General features: G+C 37.3%; 1 protein-coding gene across 7 annotated transcripts in view; it reads left to right on the forward strand.

Annotated features, from left to right (window-relative positions):
• Positions 1–14,020, forward strand: part of LOC138966290 (single-stranded DNA-binding protein 3-like) — a 115,955-nt gene extending 101,935 nt beyond the window's left edge. For 5 of the 7 annotated variants that reach the window (XM_070338450.1, XM_070338453.1, XM_070338451.1 and 2 more), the window contains 3 exons: positions 1,187–1,253; positions 1,699–1,826; positions 4,888–7,125. In XM_070338450.1, coding sequence (XP_070194551.1) covers positions 1,187–1,253; positions 1,699–1,826; positions 4,888–4,995 — 303 coding nt within the window. In that variant the 3' untranslated portion in view covers positions 4,996–7,125. The other 2 variants (XM_070338455.1, XM_070338456.1) reach the window with 2 other exon arrangements.
• The last annotated feature ends 514 nt before the right edge of the window (positions 14,021–14,534 follow it).

Here is a 14,534-nt window from a genome sequence, read left to right on the forward strand (position 1 = left end):
TGCACATAATTAACAATTTTTGTAAACTTGAAGGTATTTGATTTCATCACCTAGTTTTGTCTTTGTTTAAAACAAATGTTTACTGCATTAAAGGAAAATCGCCATGCAAACAAAGCAAACACAGATAATAACAGTCACCTCCCTTGTACTACACATTTTTACTTGTAGCTTATGATTTTATAACTGCAGGTGGTATATTCTCAAATAATTGTTGAACCATAGCTTGAACCAAATGAGAAACAAGTTTCAAGTTAGTTTGTTTCAATTAAACACCTTCAAAAGGGCGAACTGCTCAGGGTTATAAAAGAAGAAGGTTTAGACAAAAACAGAAACCGCCAGTTATATCCCTTGCTAATTCTATACACAGTCTTCTGATGCTGCTTTTCAATTTATCATTTCAGGCGTTATATTCGAACATTATTGTTGAATCATAGCTTCAATTAAAAGAGAAATATGTTTAAATTAAGTGTGTTTCACTTGCAAGCTTTCTAAAGGACTCAATGTATCAGAAGGTATACCACTGGTTCACAGATCAGGAATGCAATTTTTTTCTCCCACACCACTGAAGGTCTCTGAGTCCCTGCAAGTGGGGTATATAAAGTTGTGGGTGAGCAGAGTTTTCAAATAGATAGCAACTAAGATGCCACATTCGCCAGGATGACATGTCATTGCTGGTCCCCACATGTCACTGGTGAAAGGTAGTTAACCTGTTCTCAGAACGAGTGTAAACAGCAGCTGCCAGGGATTAACAAAAAAAGGTTTAAAAAAAAAATGCCATTCTTCCTGGGACGGAAATCCGGAAATCCGTCAGGGACGGAAGAAATCCCACCCCTGCAATTGTTTTGTTTTTTTGTGGTTTTTTTTTTTATGACAGTTAAGTGTGGCTCGAAGTTTAGCTGTATTGAAGAAAGTTACTGTATAATGTTTGAGGTGTACCTCTATTGTATTTACTCTCTTTTATTGCTTTTGCTATTTGCAAGTCCCCTCACCTCTCTTGACCCCAACCCCCACTCTCTCTCTCTCTCTCTCTCTCTCTCTCTCTCTCTCTCTCTCTCTCTCTCTCTCTCTCTCTCTCTCTCTCTCTCTCTCTCTCTCTCTCTCTCTCTCTCTCTCTCTCTCTCTCTCTCTCTCTTCCCCCACCTCGAGCTCTACACATGTTTACACTAGCATTGAATGAATGTTTCAGTTTCCAATGGGAGGACCGGATGGACCAATGCCTATGGGACCAGGGGACATGCCACCAGTCATGAACGGTAAGCTACATGTTCATTTGGTTTGGTTCATTCTACCCAGCAGTTGTTTTACAATGGTAAAAAATAATGAAGTGTTGTCTCCAATGTTGATGTTCCTCATTTCCTTTTTGTTACCTGAGTGGTTTTGTGATTATTTCAGAGCTGTAACTTATGACTTTGAAGAGACTATAGTTGTTGCCAGACAAAGTTGTGAGTTTGATTTCTGTCTGAACATATTTATTCTAACTCAGAGAGCTGACTTTGAAGACCTCGAACTTACGTTAATGTACCTAAGACAAATATTACAGAAGCCGCTCAACCCTTTCAGTTTCACCAAACAAAGGGTAAATCATCAGAAGCTTAAGCTGTTCACACTGAAGTCATGTTAACACAGATATACAGTTAGCACTGAAGTCGTGTTATCACTAAAGTCATGTTAACACGATGGCATCATACCTTCGTACAGGTGACATGGACGTGATGAAGAACTCCCCAGCCAACGGTCGGGGCACACCTCGTGACGACATGCCTCCTGTCAGCGGTTCTGGGCCCGGAGACATGGGCTCCTACATGGGCCCTCCCTACCAAGATGGCGTAAGTGTTTTCTGCTTGTAACAATTGTCCCCTTTCCCCTTTCTCCTGAAAGCTCGACCAACCCCCACCCCAAAATCCCAGAGTTTCTTTGCTCAGCCTGCTCTTGTCTATCTCTCCGTCTCTGTCTGTCCCCCCCGTCCACTTCGCAACCCTTTTTTTGGATTGATTGATTGACCAGGCCTGAAGCTTCTTGACCTGCGTCATCTCATTTCTTCTCATGTTGCCTCACTTTTTTTTTTTACACTTTTTTTTTAATTATTCCATATTCGCATCCTGTGCTTTTCTGTTCTCGCTGTTTCATCCTTACCATTGATCATGTTGATTGGTTCGACAATTTTCCCCTCAGTGTTAGACAGACAACGAAGGGTGCGTCATTCCCTCTTGAGCGTTCTGATCACGCTTCAATTGTAGTTCAGCCCGGAAGGCAAAAGAGGCATCTGAGTACAAACTATCCTAAACGTATGATTGAAAGGGCAGATGAAATCAAAGCGTTGGCTTTCTTGGATGATCATTCAGGTACAGGCTTGAAATTGAATGCATACTTTCGGGTGTGCTTTATCCCACTCCAGATAATGTTCTGGAGACTGTTGGACTCTTTTTTTTCTTATTTGTTAAATCTATTACCTATAAATGTGGAGCTATACCCCAATGCAAGAGCACCAGAAAAGCTTTGCTCTTTATATTTATATAAAAAAAAGCCCATCTTCAGTTGTTTGTTTTAGTGGGATAGGTTTGTCATTTTCTTGTTGTATGCACATATTTCTAAAGTAGAAGTTTGTCATGATTGTATTTGTAGATTTTCATGTGTATCTCATAACAACTAACACTAATGAACCAAGGCTGTTGATATGGTTGTTATATGAAAGTTGAACATAAATCAGCCAGACGTCAAAAGAACACGTAAAACATCTTAACTTTCCAAGGAAAAAATGGAGTGAGTTAATGAAATTTGTTTTAAAATCCTGGGTTAAGCTGCAGTCAGATGTAGCTGGTTTAAAAGGAAGCATAAAAATACAGTTTACATATTATGTTTTTACTTGTAAAATGTTTGCAGATGGGAGTCCCTTATTTGAATTTGCAGTAATGTAAGACTTGTGTGGGCTGGTTGAAAAAGCAGTTACGATAATCTGGACTAACCTTCAGTCAAGGGAAAACGATGCACAAGTATAAAGAAGGCTTAAGCTTAGTGGGTGTATGGAACAAAGAGTTGTTCATTTGGTGTTCATCATGCACTCCACCACATCACAGCTTTCATGTATCCATTTTCCCCCTTTGCTAGATATGTAATCCAACCTCATGTATACTCTCCCACCCTTTCTCACTCTGCCCTCCCTCTTCTTTATATATATATACATATTTAAATGTGTACTCTCTCATCCTGTTACCCCTCTTTTTCTCCGCCCCTTCTCTGCTCACCAACCTTATGGACTGTGCATGCTTTTTTTACAAACAGCCTGTGCTTTTGTAGAGTAGTTTTATCGGTTTTCATTTTGGCTTGGCTGTCTACATGAACCGCTCGACTGCTTTTGGGGTTTCCCTTGTTTTCTTGAGGTATAACATTACCAAAGCTGGAAATTTAACTGTGCATTTTGTGGATGGTTTAGCCCACGTACACAGAGCAACTTTCAAGTAGCCTGTTCCAAGTCTGGTTATGCGCCAACCCCAAGTTTCAAGTGACTTTGTTTAAGCACGTTTGAGAATGTAATTTATGATATAACACACTAATACAATATGGGACCGAACTTGCTGTTCAAAAGCGTTCCCTGCATACCTTTTTTCAAAAATTTGTTTTGTTTCCTTGGCAGATAACGTACCTCTTTCTGCCCCTAACCCAATTTTCCAGAATCAAAACATTTTCAGATGAATAGACTACAAGGCAATATGTAAAGATTCGTAACAAATCTTTAAAGGTACAGTAGATCCGGATACCTTGGGGTCTTATTCCAATAGCAGTACATCAAGATTGTGATGTCCTACCCTGAGAAGTGGTTGTTTAGGTTCATGTGGACAGTTAGCAGTGGTTTTGATATTTTCATCAGTCTGTCTTTTATTTACTTTTAATTTCACTTCCTATGGTTGATTTGTTTTTTACTCTGTTCCCCCCGAAGTCCCTCTGTGCTCAATATATTTTGCCTGCCAGTATTTGGTGTAGTTCTATATATACTTTTCCATGATAAATTGAAATGTGCGGCATGAGACCAGTCCATCAAGATCTATACTCCAAGAAGTTCAAAGTATAACTTTGATTTTTCATAAGCTGTTGCGAGTGTATGGGAACAGTAATCTTAAGTTGTAATTCAAATAATCCACATTTTATTATGAGAGATTTTTTCTTTGTCATGGAGATCTGTAATCATCTTTCTTCAAAAAAGCTCTATATATGATAATAAAAAATAAAAAAGTAAACAACTACAGTTGATGTGAAATGTTCTCTTTGATCAGTGTTACCTGAATTTGTTTTCTTGGCTGAAGGTTGGTTTACAGTGCTATTGCATGACTTACAGTCTGCTCACCTGTTCTCTAGACTTCACTTGATCTTCTGTTTTATCAACTAGACTCCGCACAGCAAAGTCAAATCTCCACCTACCGTACGTTAGCCAACTGTATTCTCATTATTCTTGTTTTTTTCTTTGTTTTTTTTTTATATCATCCACCTGAAAGATCATTTACTGAGTGCAATACATGTGTAACTGGCCTGTGCTAAGTGTCTCACTGTTTCCAAGTGTGGACTTGTACAATACAGTGGAACCCCCGTTTAAGACCTCCAAAAATCTGAGAAAATCAGGTCTTAAAAAAGAGGGAGTCTTAAAATGGGGGTAAATGTACAGAGGCTATGAACAGGACGTCTGAGAAAACAAGGTCTTAAAAGGGAGAGAGTCTTAATGGGGGGGGGGGGTGTCTTAAAAGGGGGGTTCCACTGTACAGTGGCAGGGAGGCAGGTCAAACTGCACCCCAGCCACTTAGCATTCCTACACCCAACCACATACTTTTTCTCCACTCTCCCCCCCCCTTCTGACACATGTATTGCCAAGCTTAACATTGTGTAATTGTTAATTTTCAGGACCATACTGAATCAGCCGCTATCCTAAAGATTAAAGAAACTATGCAGGAGGAGGCAAAACGATTCGAAAAAGACGTCGATCAACAAGAATCTTTTTTCATGCAATAACTGTGAACATTATGGACTTTTTTATTTATTTTTTTTACTACAACACTAAATTATTGACTCTTACTTATGGGTCTGATTTGTTTTAATTTTTTTAGTTGTCTGGTGGACATGTTTGGAAGATGTAAACGTTGGTGCTACTATAGAAACAAAATGAGGCAGCAGGCAATTTGGAAGGGGGCAGGGGGCTGAGGTACTAGCTTTTTTCCAATGCTCTGTAGTCTTATGGCTTCTGTACTTACGTTTACGCTCTTGTAGTAGTTTAAATGCATGTGTGAGAGACACTGATGGAACTGAGGCCGATGTGCGGATTTTATTTTTTAACAAGATGAGAGAGAAACAGACCACTGGCCTGGATTTTTTTTTTTTAACTCCCAGACTTTCTTTATTTTTTCATTTTTATTTGATTTTTGGTTCATTGAATTTTTTTAAAAATATTTTGTTTTTAATGTTTTGTTTTTCTGTCTTGCCATTATGGTACTGTGGTGGTGATGATGTGATAATAGGATCCAAACCCTTGGACACACGGTCTAGTTTGGGTTATTGCCATTTTTTTAATTTTTTGTCAAGTTAACTGTTCTCTCTCGTTCTCTTCCTCTCTCTTACCCCCTTTTGCTTTGAACTCTTTTCTGAAGCTTTTCTTTTGACATTTTTTTTACTGCACCAAAAGAGTGGGTGCACTGTCTTTATTAGTCCGCTATCTTGTCCAGCTTTTCTTTCTGTTTAACCCTTTGAGATTATGTGGACCAGTGTGTAGTTGGCTTTTTCGTGCTGTTTCGTACCACTCATTGTTCTTCTGTCTTGTGCTACAACCCCAGTCCATGCACCCCAAGCCCCTTCTCCCTCCCCACATGACGCTGTCTCTTACAAGCAAAACACTCCCATAGAAAAACGGTAGACTTTCACACTAAACTGGGAATCCGCCCTCCTGTGCCATGCAGCCATCAGGACTTACAGGGTGACTTTGCTCGCTAGGCTTTGTTTGAGTGAAATCACGCTACAGTGTATTTACTGGACTCTCTTGACTATAGATCATCTGCCTTTTGCCTTTATTATATATTGACTTCTTATTTCCCTAGCTAATAATCTCTTCCCGCTTCATTAACAATTAACGAACGTAGCTCCTCCTTGTGCTCTCTATCTCACCCCCCACTACAGACCAAACGGGGGAAGATGCTGCATGGTGATCATGACTTCCGAATTTGACACAAATATATTGATATACATATTATATATACATATACATTTATATTGCTAATGTCGTTTGAAACAAAGCAACATGTTGTAATTAATCATGTTAATTTATTTGAAAGAAATCTCCAATACATATTGTCTTAAACCTCAATGCCTCTTCCTTCCAGGGTGGGGAAAATTTGTCGCCTTGAAGGATTATTGATACTTTGTATGTATGTGTGTACAGTATGTTTTCTCTTTGTGTAGTAGTTGGTACTCTTTCTTGCGCAAACTGTGAAAGTCCAAAAGCAGTTGTTGTGGCCAGGTTGTGAACAACCATCATGCGTGTACCCAGGAGGCTCTTGTGTCTTTCTCTGGCCCCATTTGTTCCCCACTACCCTCTCTTGTGTCAGCATGTCTGGTAGTCTCGGCCCTGTGTGTCTGGCTGCAGACATGTTTCACCCGGATACAGCTCAAGGATTTTCTGCTTCCAGAGATCTTCTGGGGCTTCTCTTGTCATTTCTGTGGGCCTCATTTTACAGGACAGCTCATATTCCGTTGTTCTTTTATGCAGCAGTTGAGCGGCAATCCGTAGCAGTGCTTGTTCCATGAGACTTTCAAAATTCAACTTCCCCTTCTTTGGGGTTAAGCTCACAACGGATTTTTGCCATCTGCGGCAGAAAGAAAACAGTATCTGTGATGAAAAGAAGGTTCCCCAAATGAGGAATTTAAAACAAATGAGTAAAAGACTGGCCACATTTAGCCAAAGTTTCATTTGTTGAACTGGTTCTGCCAGAGTGTTTTCAGAAAGTTCACAGCCAAGGTTTGTTTTGAAGAAGAATACTCCAGCGACAGAAGTATGTTTGGAAAGCAGTCTTGATTAGTATTTACCGTTTTGAATCAAAACTCTTGGTGTGGTTGAGCTGAAAAGTGATTTTTGACTCTGTTTGTGTCCAATTTTGTTAGGAGTGGATACGAACTTTGGAGGAAAATATACAGCACAGATGAAAAGAGACTACGAATTGGTAAGCATCTACATAGACATTCTCCTTGTTAATTTTGAATGTTTATATTGTCAGCTGTGGTTGACGTTTTGAGGTGCTGCATTTGACCCTCTGTCAGAGGAGTTTAGTAATAGTATGCAGAGTTAATATAAATCACAGGGAAACGTTCTCTTTCCTGGTTTCTTGAGTTGTTCAATGGTTTTAATGCTGACATGAAAATGGCATTATGAGTTGGCCACTCTCAAGGAATCTCCATGCATATAGGCAAGCTGACTTTTTTGCACAATTCCGATGGTCTTCATATTTTTCAGTTTAACTGTCAAAATAGCCTAAGCATGAGTGTAGCGATGAGAGTGGATTTGGAACTGGAAAGTGAAAGTTTTTACATAGTTTCCAGTGTGTAGTCGACAGAACAAGTAGTTTAGTGTTCAGAGAGAGTGCGATAAAAAGGGAGTTGTTGTAATTTTGAAAAGAATGAAGTGTACGTTTGCTCATGAATCGGTGGTCAACCAAAATTGCCTCCCAATCATCTGCAGCCTGGTGTAGATTTTATTCCATGTGTAAATGGCTTTGTTGTTGACTTGTGATGACTTTTCCCTTTCAATGTTATCAAAATTCTGTTGTACATAGCATTTTTTTATATTTTATAATGCGTAAATTTAAAGATTTTTTGCTTGAGCTCACCGATGCAAACTTTTCTCCCACCTTTTGGAGCAAATTTTGAGTTGCTTTCTAAGTCAAAGATTATTGGAGTTTATTCTGTTACCGTCTTGTCATTTTCTCCCACCTTTTTGACTTTTTCTTATTTCTCTTCCATTTTCACTCTGGCTTTTAATTCAGTAAATGAGGATGTGATTTTTTTTGCTGTGTATTTGCTACACAGAATCCAGTGCAAAAAGGCAGCCTCCTCTCAGCCCTCTTTCCCTTTGCACTGGCATCTCTGCCTTTGTCGCTTTGTCTGTGCAGTGAAGTGATTTGAAAGTGGACGCTTGGTTTTGTTGGGCTGGTTTTGTTTTAGATTTGGATTGCGTTCATGTGATTTTGTGGGTGTGCTGGTTATAGTGTTCGCGCACTGAATGATGGTAGATTGTGATAAGTTTTTTGAGACAGCTGGCCAGGCTGTTCTAGCTTGCTCGAGTAGGAATGTGAATCGGGTTGTAGTTGTTCTTTAGCGTTTGGATGATATTGTCTTGTGCTTTTGTTTTAGTGGGTGTGCGTTTGCAAGTTTCTTTCAATCGTAAGGCCTTTTTTCTTTGAAGACATGGTTGGCAGGAATGCAGATGACTTCTTCCACCCCGTTCCCCACACCCACCCCTTTCTATCACTTCTGCCCACCTTTATCTGAATTCAACTTGGAAGAAGCTTTCTGTGAAAGAATCTCCCTCTTCCTCCCAAGTATCTCTTCATTCTATTCTCTTCAATTCACATGTTCTCTGTCTTTCTCTTGACGTAAGTCTCAGCTTTTCGGCTTGTTTCTTTCATGTGAACTACTTTCTGTGTTCTTGTTTCGAGTATCATGTATGTTATTTTTGTTCAAAATTATTTTTTATTACTTTTATTGATAAAAAAAAAAATGTATGCTTCCAAACAATTCTAGTCCATTTCTCTTTAGAATTATATTAAAAAAAAAGTCATTAATCAGCAGTTCTGTTATCGTCTTGTAGATAACAGTTTACATTAAACAGACTCTCATTTTAAGACAGCATAGACGTTATTTTATATTTCAGTTTCTTGTGTTTTTTATTTGCTTTTATTCTATATACAAGTTTTGTCCTGAACTTTTGAAGAGAAAAGTAAGGTATCTTCATTTGTGTCTTTTTACAGAGCTGTATGCCGTTACTACAGTAGCAGTAATTGGCAAAAAATGAAGTCCCCCCTGAAGTTAGTGCTTGAGTCCAGCGAGAAAGAGAAATAGAGCGAAAGGAAGAGCGTAAGGCGAATACCTAACTAGGAATTCGTGACTGTATCCTGGCCGAGAATATGGAGTTGTGCTTGCAAAACAGAACAATTGAAACTGCTCCATATTTTTTACTTTTTTGTTATTACCACACCAATAGGAGTACGGATTTTGGGATTCTTTTTTTTTTAATCTGAACTTGTTTTTATTTCTAATTTTAAGGTCTGTTGACTTTTTACATCATCAGGATTTTTATTATAGTCGAGATTTTTTTTTAAATACATTGCATCACCGTAGCATTTTTTAAAACATGTTCCAAACAAAATTACAGAGCCATCATTCTTTTGTGTACAAATTATTACCATATATATTTAAGAATACGTTTTCATTTGGAACTGTTCAAGGGGGGGGGAGAAAGAAAGAAGTGGATTTTGAGCCTCTTCTGCAGAAAACTTGTGCACTTATTTGCTCACTTCTGTACATACTTATATATATATTTGGTGCAAAAATCAAAGCAGGCACTGACTCATTATCAGGCGATTGATTCATTGTTTGTGTATGTTACTATTTGACATTTTGGTATGTTTCATTGGTTTGTAGTGAATGTACGTATGACTTGTATATTACATTGTTTTAGTCATCGTGTGTTTGTGACTTTGTGCGTTGTAGAGTTGTTTGATTGTGTTGTGTGGAGAGATTTGAAGACAAGTGTACATGATTTTTTTTGGCAATTGTTAAGAAGGCTGTTACTGAAAGAGCTTCATTCTTTTTTATGAACAAAATTGTAAAGTCTAGTTCCTCTCATAAAAAGAAGGGAACTCTTGTTGTACACTCATAAATATGTGGTGTGATTTGCTTGTTTTTAATTCTTTTATTATTTATTGGTATTTTGTGTCAGAGACAGTGAGCTAGCCTAAGCTTTTATCTCTGAATCATGCCAATATTTTTGTTTTTAACATTTTTGGTTATAGGCTTTTTTTCAGTGGTTTATTACAAGAAATAAAAGGTGTCTCACTTTTACTATCTTTTCAAGTCTTAGTTCATTGGAACTTTAAGACAGAACAATCATGTCACACTATCACAATCATGATTCAAAAACAAGAGAGAAGAAAAGTTCAAAACAACTCTAGCTAGTTTTGTTTGATCAAAAGCAAAGGTGTCACCATGGTTTGTGACTTGACCTGTCATGGGTAATGGCTGGGTTTGCCTTGAAAATTACAGGGAACAAATACCAAAACTACTCACACAAATATCAATCACCATTTCTCACCAGATCTTAAATGATAAATGCGTTGTATTGAGGGTTCAGGGTTTCTGTTTATCAACTGACACATCTAGATGCCATTATTTTTACTACAATGGAACATTTCTCATTACTTTTGTTCTGGTTGGTTCTCTTTGCCATTTATTTGTTTTTGAATCAGAATGTTTACTTGTTTCTTCAGAGTTGAATCATTTTGCACAGAGTTCATTAGTTTACATTAGTGTTGAGATTAGCCAATTTTGTTGTGAAATTCTGTAGTTGTGAAATGCAGAAATGGGGACTGATTTTTGCCTGATTTTCCAAGGGTAAGAGTTGTCAGGTAAAATTTATTCAGTTCCCAGTGTTTTGTAACCCTTCTGCCATCATATCTTGCAGCAATTTGGTTAAATTATCATTCAGATTTCACTAATTGGACCCAGGCTTCGATTGAAACAGAACGGGAAAAACAAGTCACTGAAAATTTCACAGGAAAACTGAAAGTTGTTTTTGTATTTATGAATTGCTCACACTGCCAAACTTGCCAGGGAATTTGAGAGAGTGTATGTTTGTACCTGTTTCGTGCATGTGTGATGTCTGTGTCTGCACATTAACTAGCTAAGTTCTTCACCGTTTCAGAAATGTGTCGAGATAGAATGGAAAATATATTTAACTATTGTTATGGAGGTTGCATCCATTCCAGACTTGGTCTCGTGTGGTTTTTCTGTAGCCTCAGTAAATTGAACTCAGGATCTGTGTTTCCCATCGTTTGGATTGATCAGTTTGGTCAACTTTAGTTTGATCTGAAATTGAAAAATAAAACTGTACTAATTATGGTTTGATCTGAAATTGAAAAATAAAACTGTACTAATTATGGTTTGATCTGAAATTGAAAAATAAAACTGTACTGATTATGGTTTGATCTGAAATTGTAAAATAAAACTGGACTATAATTATGGTTTGATTGAAAATTGAAAAATATAACTGTACTAGACTTGCTTGGCTGGTTATGGTGGCAAAAGGATTTTGAAGTTCTATGTTCAACTTGTTTAGATTTTAAGGATGTTTTTGTGTTTAGATTTTAACCTCAAGAAGGCTGTGAATTTGAACTACACTTTTCAATTTTATATTTATTTGTACTTATTTTTGTTGCCAGGAAAGATTTTGTATGAGAATTTGAAACGTAAATTATTTTGCTCATGATTTTTGACAAGCAAAATAAACAGTTTTAACATGATCTTCTTTTGATAGATTTGTGCAATGACAGTATAACATTTGTCGGAACATTAACACTGCTGTGTCTTATGCTAAAGTTGTAAACTTCGGACTTTCTCGGTCTCCTGAATAAGTGTGCTGTTCTTGCTAGGGGATCTTTATTATTCATGTCCAGATGACATGTTTAAATTGAAATTCTAGATTGTTTTACCTCTAAGTGGTAATTAACCGCTAGTCTTTTTTAAGTCACTGTGTGACAAAATGAACAAACGCGTGCGGATCACACATTTCAGACATTTTGCAAGATTCCAAATGTCAGTTAATATTGATGTATCAAGACGTTTGGAATCTGCAGATATTTAATTGTGAACCTGCAATTCTGAACTTGAGCGTGAAGCGAAGATAATTCATAAAGAAAATGTAAATGGCTGCACAGTCCTGGATGAACACGAGAGGTTTTGTTATCCTGCAAATAGTTCTCTTCTCTTGTTATCCTGCAAATAGTTCTCTTCTTCGATCATACATTGATTCTCCCCACATGGCGATTTCGCCTGTTCAAATTACACCAGTTCTTTCATTGCGAATGAAACTGGTTTAGTTTTTATTTACCAATTAAGGCTTAGTGGCACTAGGCAGTTTTTACAACATTTTGTAGTCTTACACATTTGGATTGGAAGCACGAGTATTTTGGAAGATTTTTGAGCTTGATAATCTCAGTGAGGTCCGTTCTTTTACTCTTTGAGTTAGATCTGAACAATTGCTGAGTGTCAGTTGAGAAGTTTGCTTGGAGAATGAATGATTTCACAATCAAAACAACGGCAATATGAACATTGTATTATAGTTTGTTCCATGTGTGTGGTCTTGGCAGTCTTGCTTATGTATTAAACATGTTTTATGTGTTTTTTGTTTTGTTTTTTCTCTGGATTGGTTAAAATTGTACATTACGAGTCAAAGTCTGTGTCATGGCGTGTTAATATTATATTAATATTATGTTTTCTCTCCACATTTCGTGTCCTTGTGCCCTGACTCAAAAGAAGAGTACATACAGTAAGTTATTGTGGTGTGATCATTGTAAACACGTTGATCATTGGTTGGCCGGGGTCGAAGCCTGCCCCTTGCCCTCATCATTCATTGGATATTGCCACATTCATTATGCATGTATTTGCATCTCATTTAGATAGCTCATTGACCATTTTCTTTCATCATTTTTCAGTGCTCGATAATCGGGTCGTTTCACATTTCATTCAATCATTTCATTTGATCATTTTATTTCATCACCGGAGAACAAGAACTCACTGCTCACTCAGTAGTTTCATTTTTAAACATTCATCGTCATTTGAACGTTGATATATCAAGCTTGGTATTATTCATTTTGACGGGAAAGTTACTCATTCAGAATTTCATATTTTTTACTTACTTTCTCCTGTTCTTATCAGTTTGGCAGAGCATCTTGGCAAAACTTTCACCTATTCATTAGGTTCAACTGCTCGCAATCTCTAATTTTCTTGTGTTTCCTTTGAGTTTGTGTAGCTCAGCTGTATTTTGTGAAGCATTGTTTGGTGGTAATTAAAAAAACAAGTTTTCGTGTGGTCTGTTCAGCATTGTTGAATTCTGTAGCCTTTTCTATAATGTTGTGACTGTTTCTTTTGAGTATTTCTCTTTTCGATTCCTCCTTTGTTTAAATTCTATTTATTTGTTTTTATAGTAATCTGTGCTATTGCTATTTATTACATGGAATCAAGCTTTGTTGCTGTTTGGATTTATTTCTGAGGTTGTTTTCATTCTCTTCCTGTGTTGGTATTTCTTTTTGGCCTTTTTTGTACATCACTTCATCCGAAAAGTTATTTTTAATCATACGATTTTGCTCACAAGTCATTTTTTACCCAGCTTTTTGTCTCATGACAGAAACTGGGTACCCCCCGCGGGTTAGGGGGAAGAATTTACCCGATGCTCCCCAGCATGTCGTAAGAGGCGACTAACGGATTCTGTTTCTCTTTTTACCCTTGTTAAGTGTTTCTTGTATAGAATATAGCCAATTTTTGTAAAGATTTTAGTCAAGCAGTATGTAAGAAATGTTAAGTCCTTTGTACTGGAAACTTGCATTCTCCCAGTAAGGTAATACATTGTACTATGTTGCAAGCCTCTGGAGCAAATTTTTGATTAGTGCTTTTGTGAACAAGAAACAATTGACAAGTGGCTCTATCCCATCTCCCCCCTTTCCCCGTCGCGATATAACCTTCGTGGTTGAAAACGACGTTAAACACCAAATAAAAGAAAGAAAGAAACTGGGTAATTCATCAGTCAGTTGTGACCATATTGTTTCATTGTCATCAAAAGTTAGCTAATCCTGTTCATCAATCGTTTTTCAAGTCATTGAATTTCACCAGTCATGTTTCAAATCATGTCATGTCATTCTCACAAGTTCATTAATCGTTTCTCATGTCATGCGAACATAAGATGTAGATCTTCAGAGGGCTCCAATAAAGAAATGAAATTTTATGTATGTCTCCGTTTGTATTCAGGTGTGTGTGTGTGTGTGTGATTTTGGAATGCTCTCAATTGTTTGTGTGTGTGTGTGTGTGTTTTGGAATGCTTTCAAGTGTGTGTGTGCAAAAACAACTGAAATGCATGCATTCATTCTCCAGTTCACCATTCTCAATTTCGCACAATACAAACACACAAAGACAGAATGTTCACACCTCGTGGGCTTTAATTCTACAATCCATTGATTTCACAGATATAACAAAATGCTATATTCAGTACGCATACTCATGACAATTAACGTAAAGGTCATGATTTAAAGTTTTAAATCCATCAAAACTAATATCTTGAAACAGGAAACGATTACGTGTGTGCTTGACCAGGGGATGACAACCTCAGGAGGATATTACTTTTGAGTTTAACGAAAAGAAAGGTTTGAGAAAGAACGGAAGTGGCTATAACTGATAAAAGAAATATTCAAGACAAAATTTAATTATTTCGAAAATATCAACGAAGAGGAAGTTAAAACTGA

This window comes from Littorina saxatilis, linkage group LG5 (assembly GCF_037325665.1).
Source record: "Littorina saxatilis isolate snail1 linkage group LG5, US_GU_Lsax_2.0, whole genome shotgun sequence".
NCBI lineage: Eukaryota > Metazoa > Mollusca > Gastropoda > Littorinimorpha > Littorinidae > Littorina > Littorina saxatilis.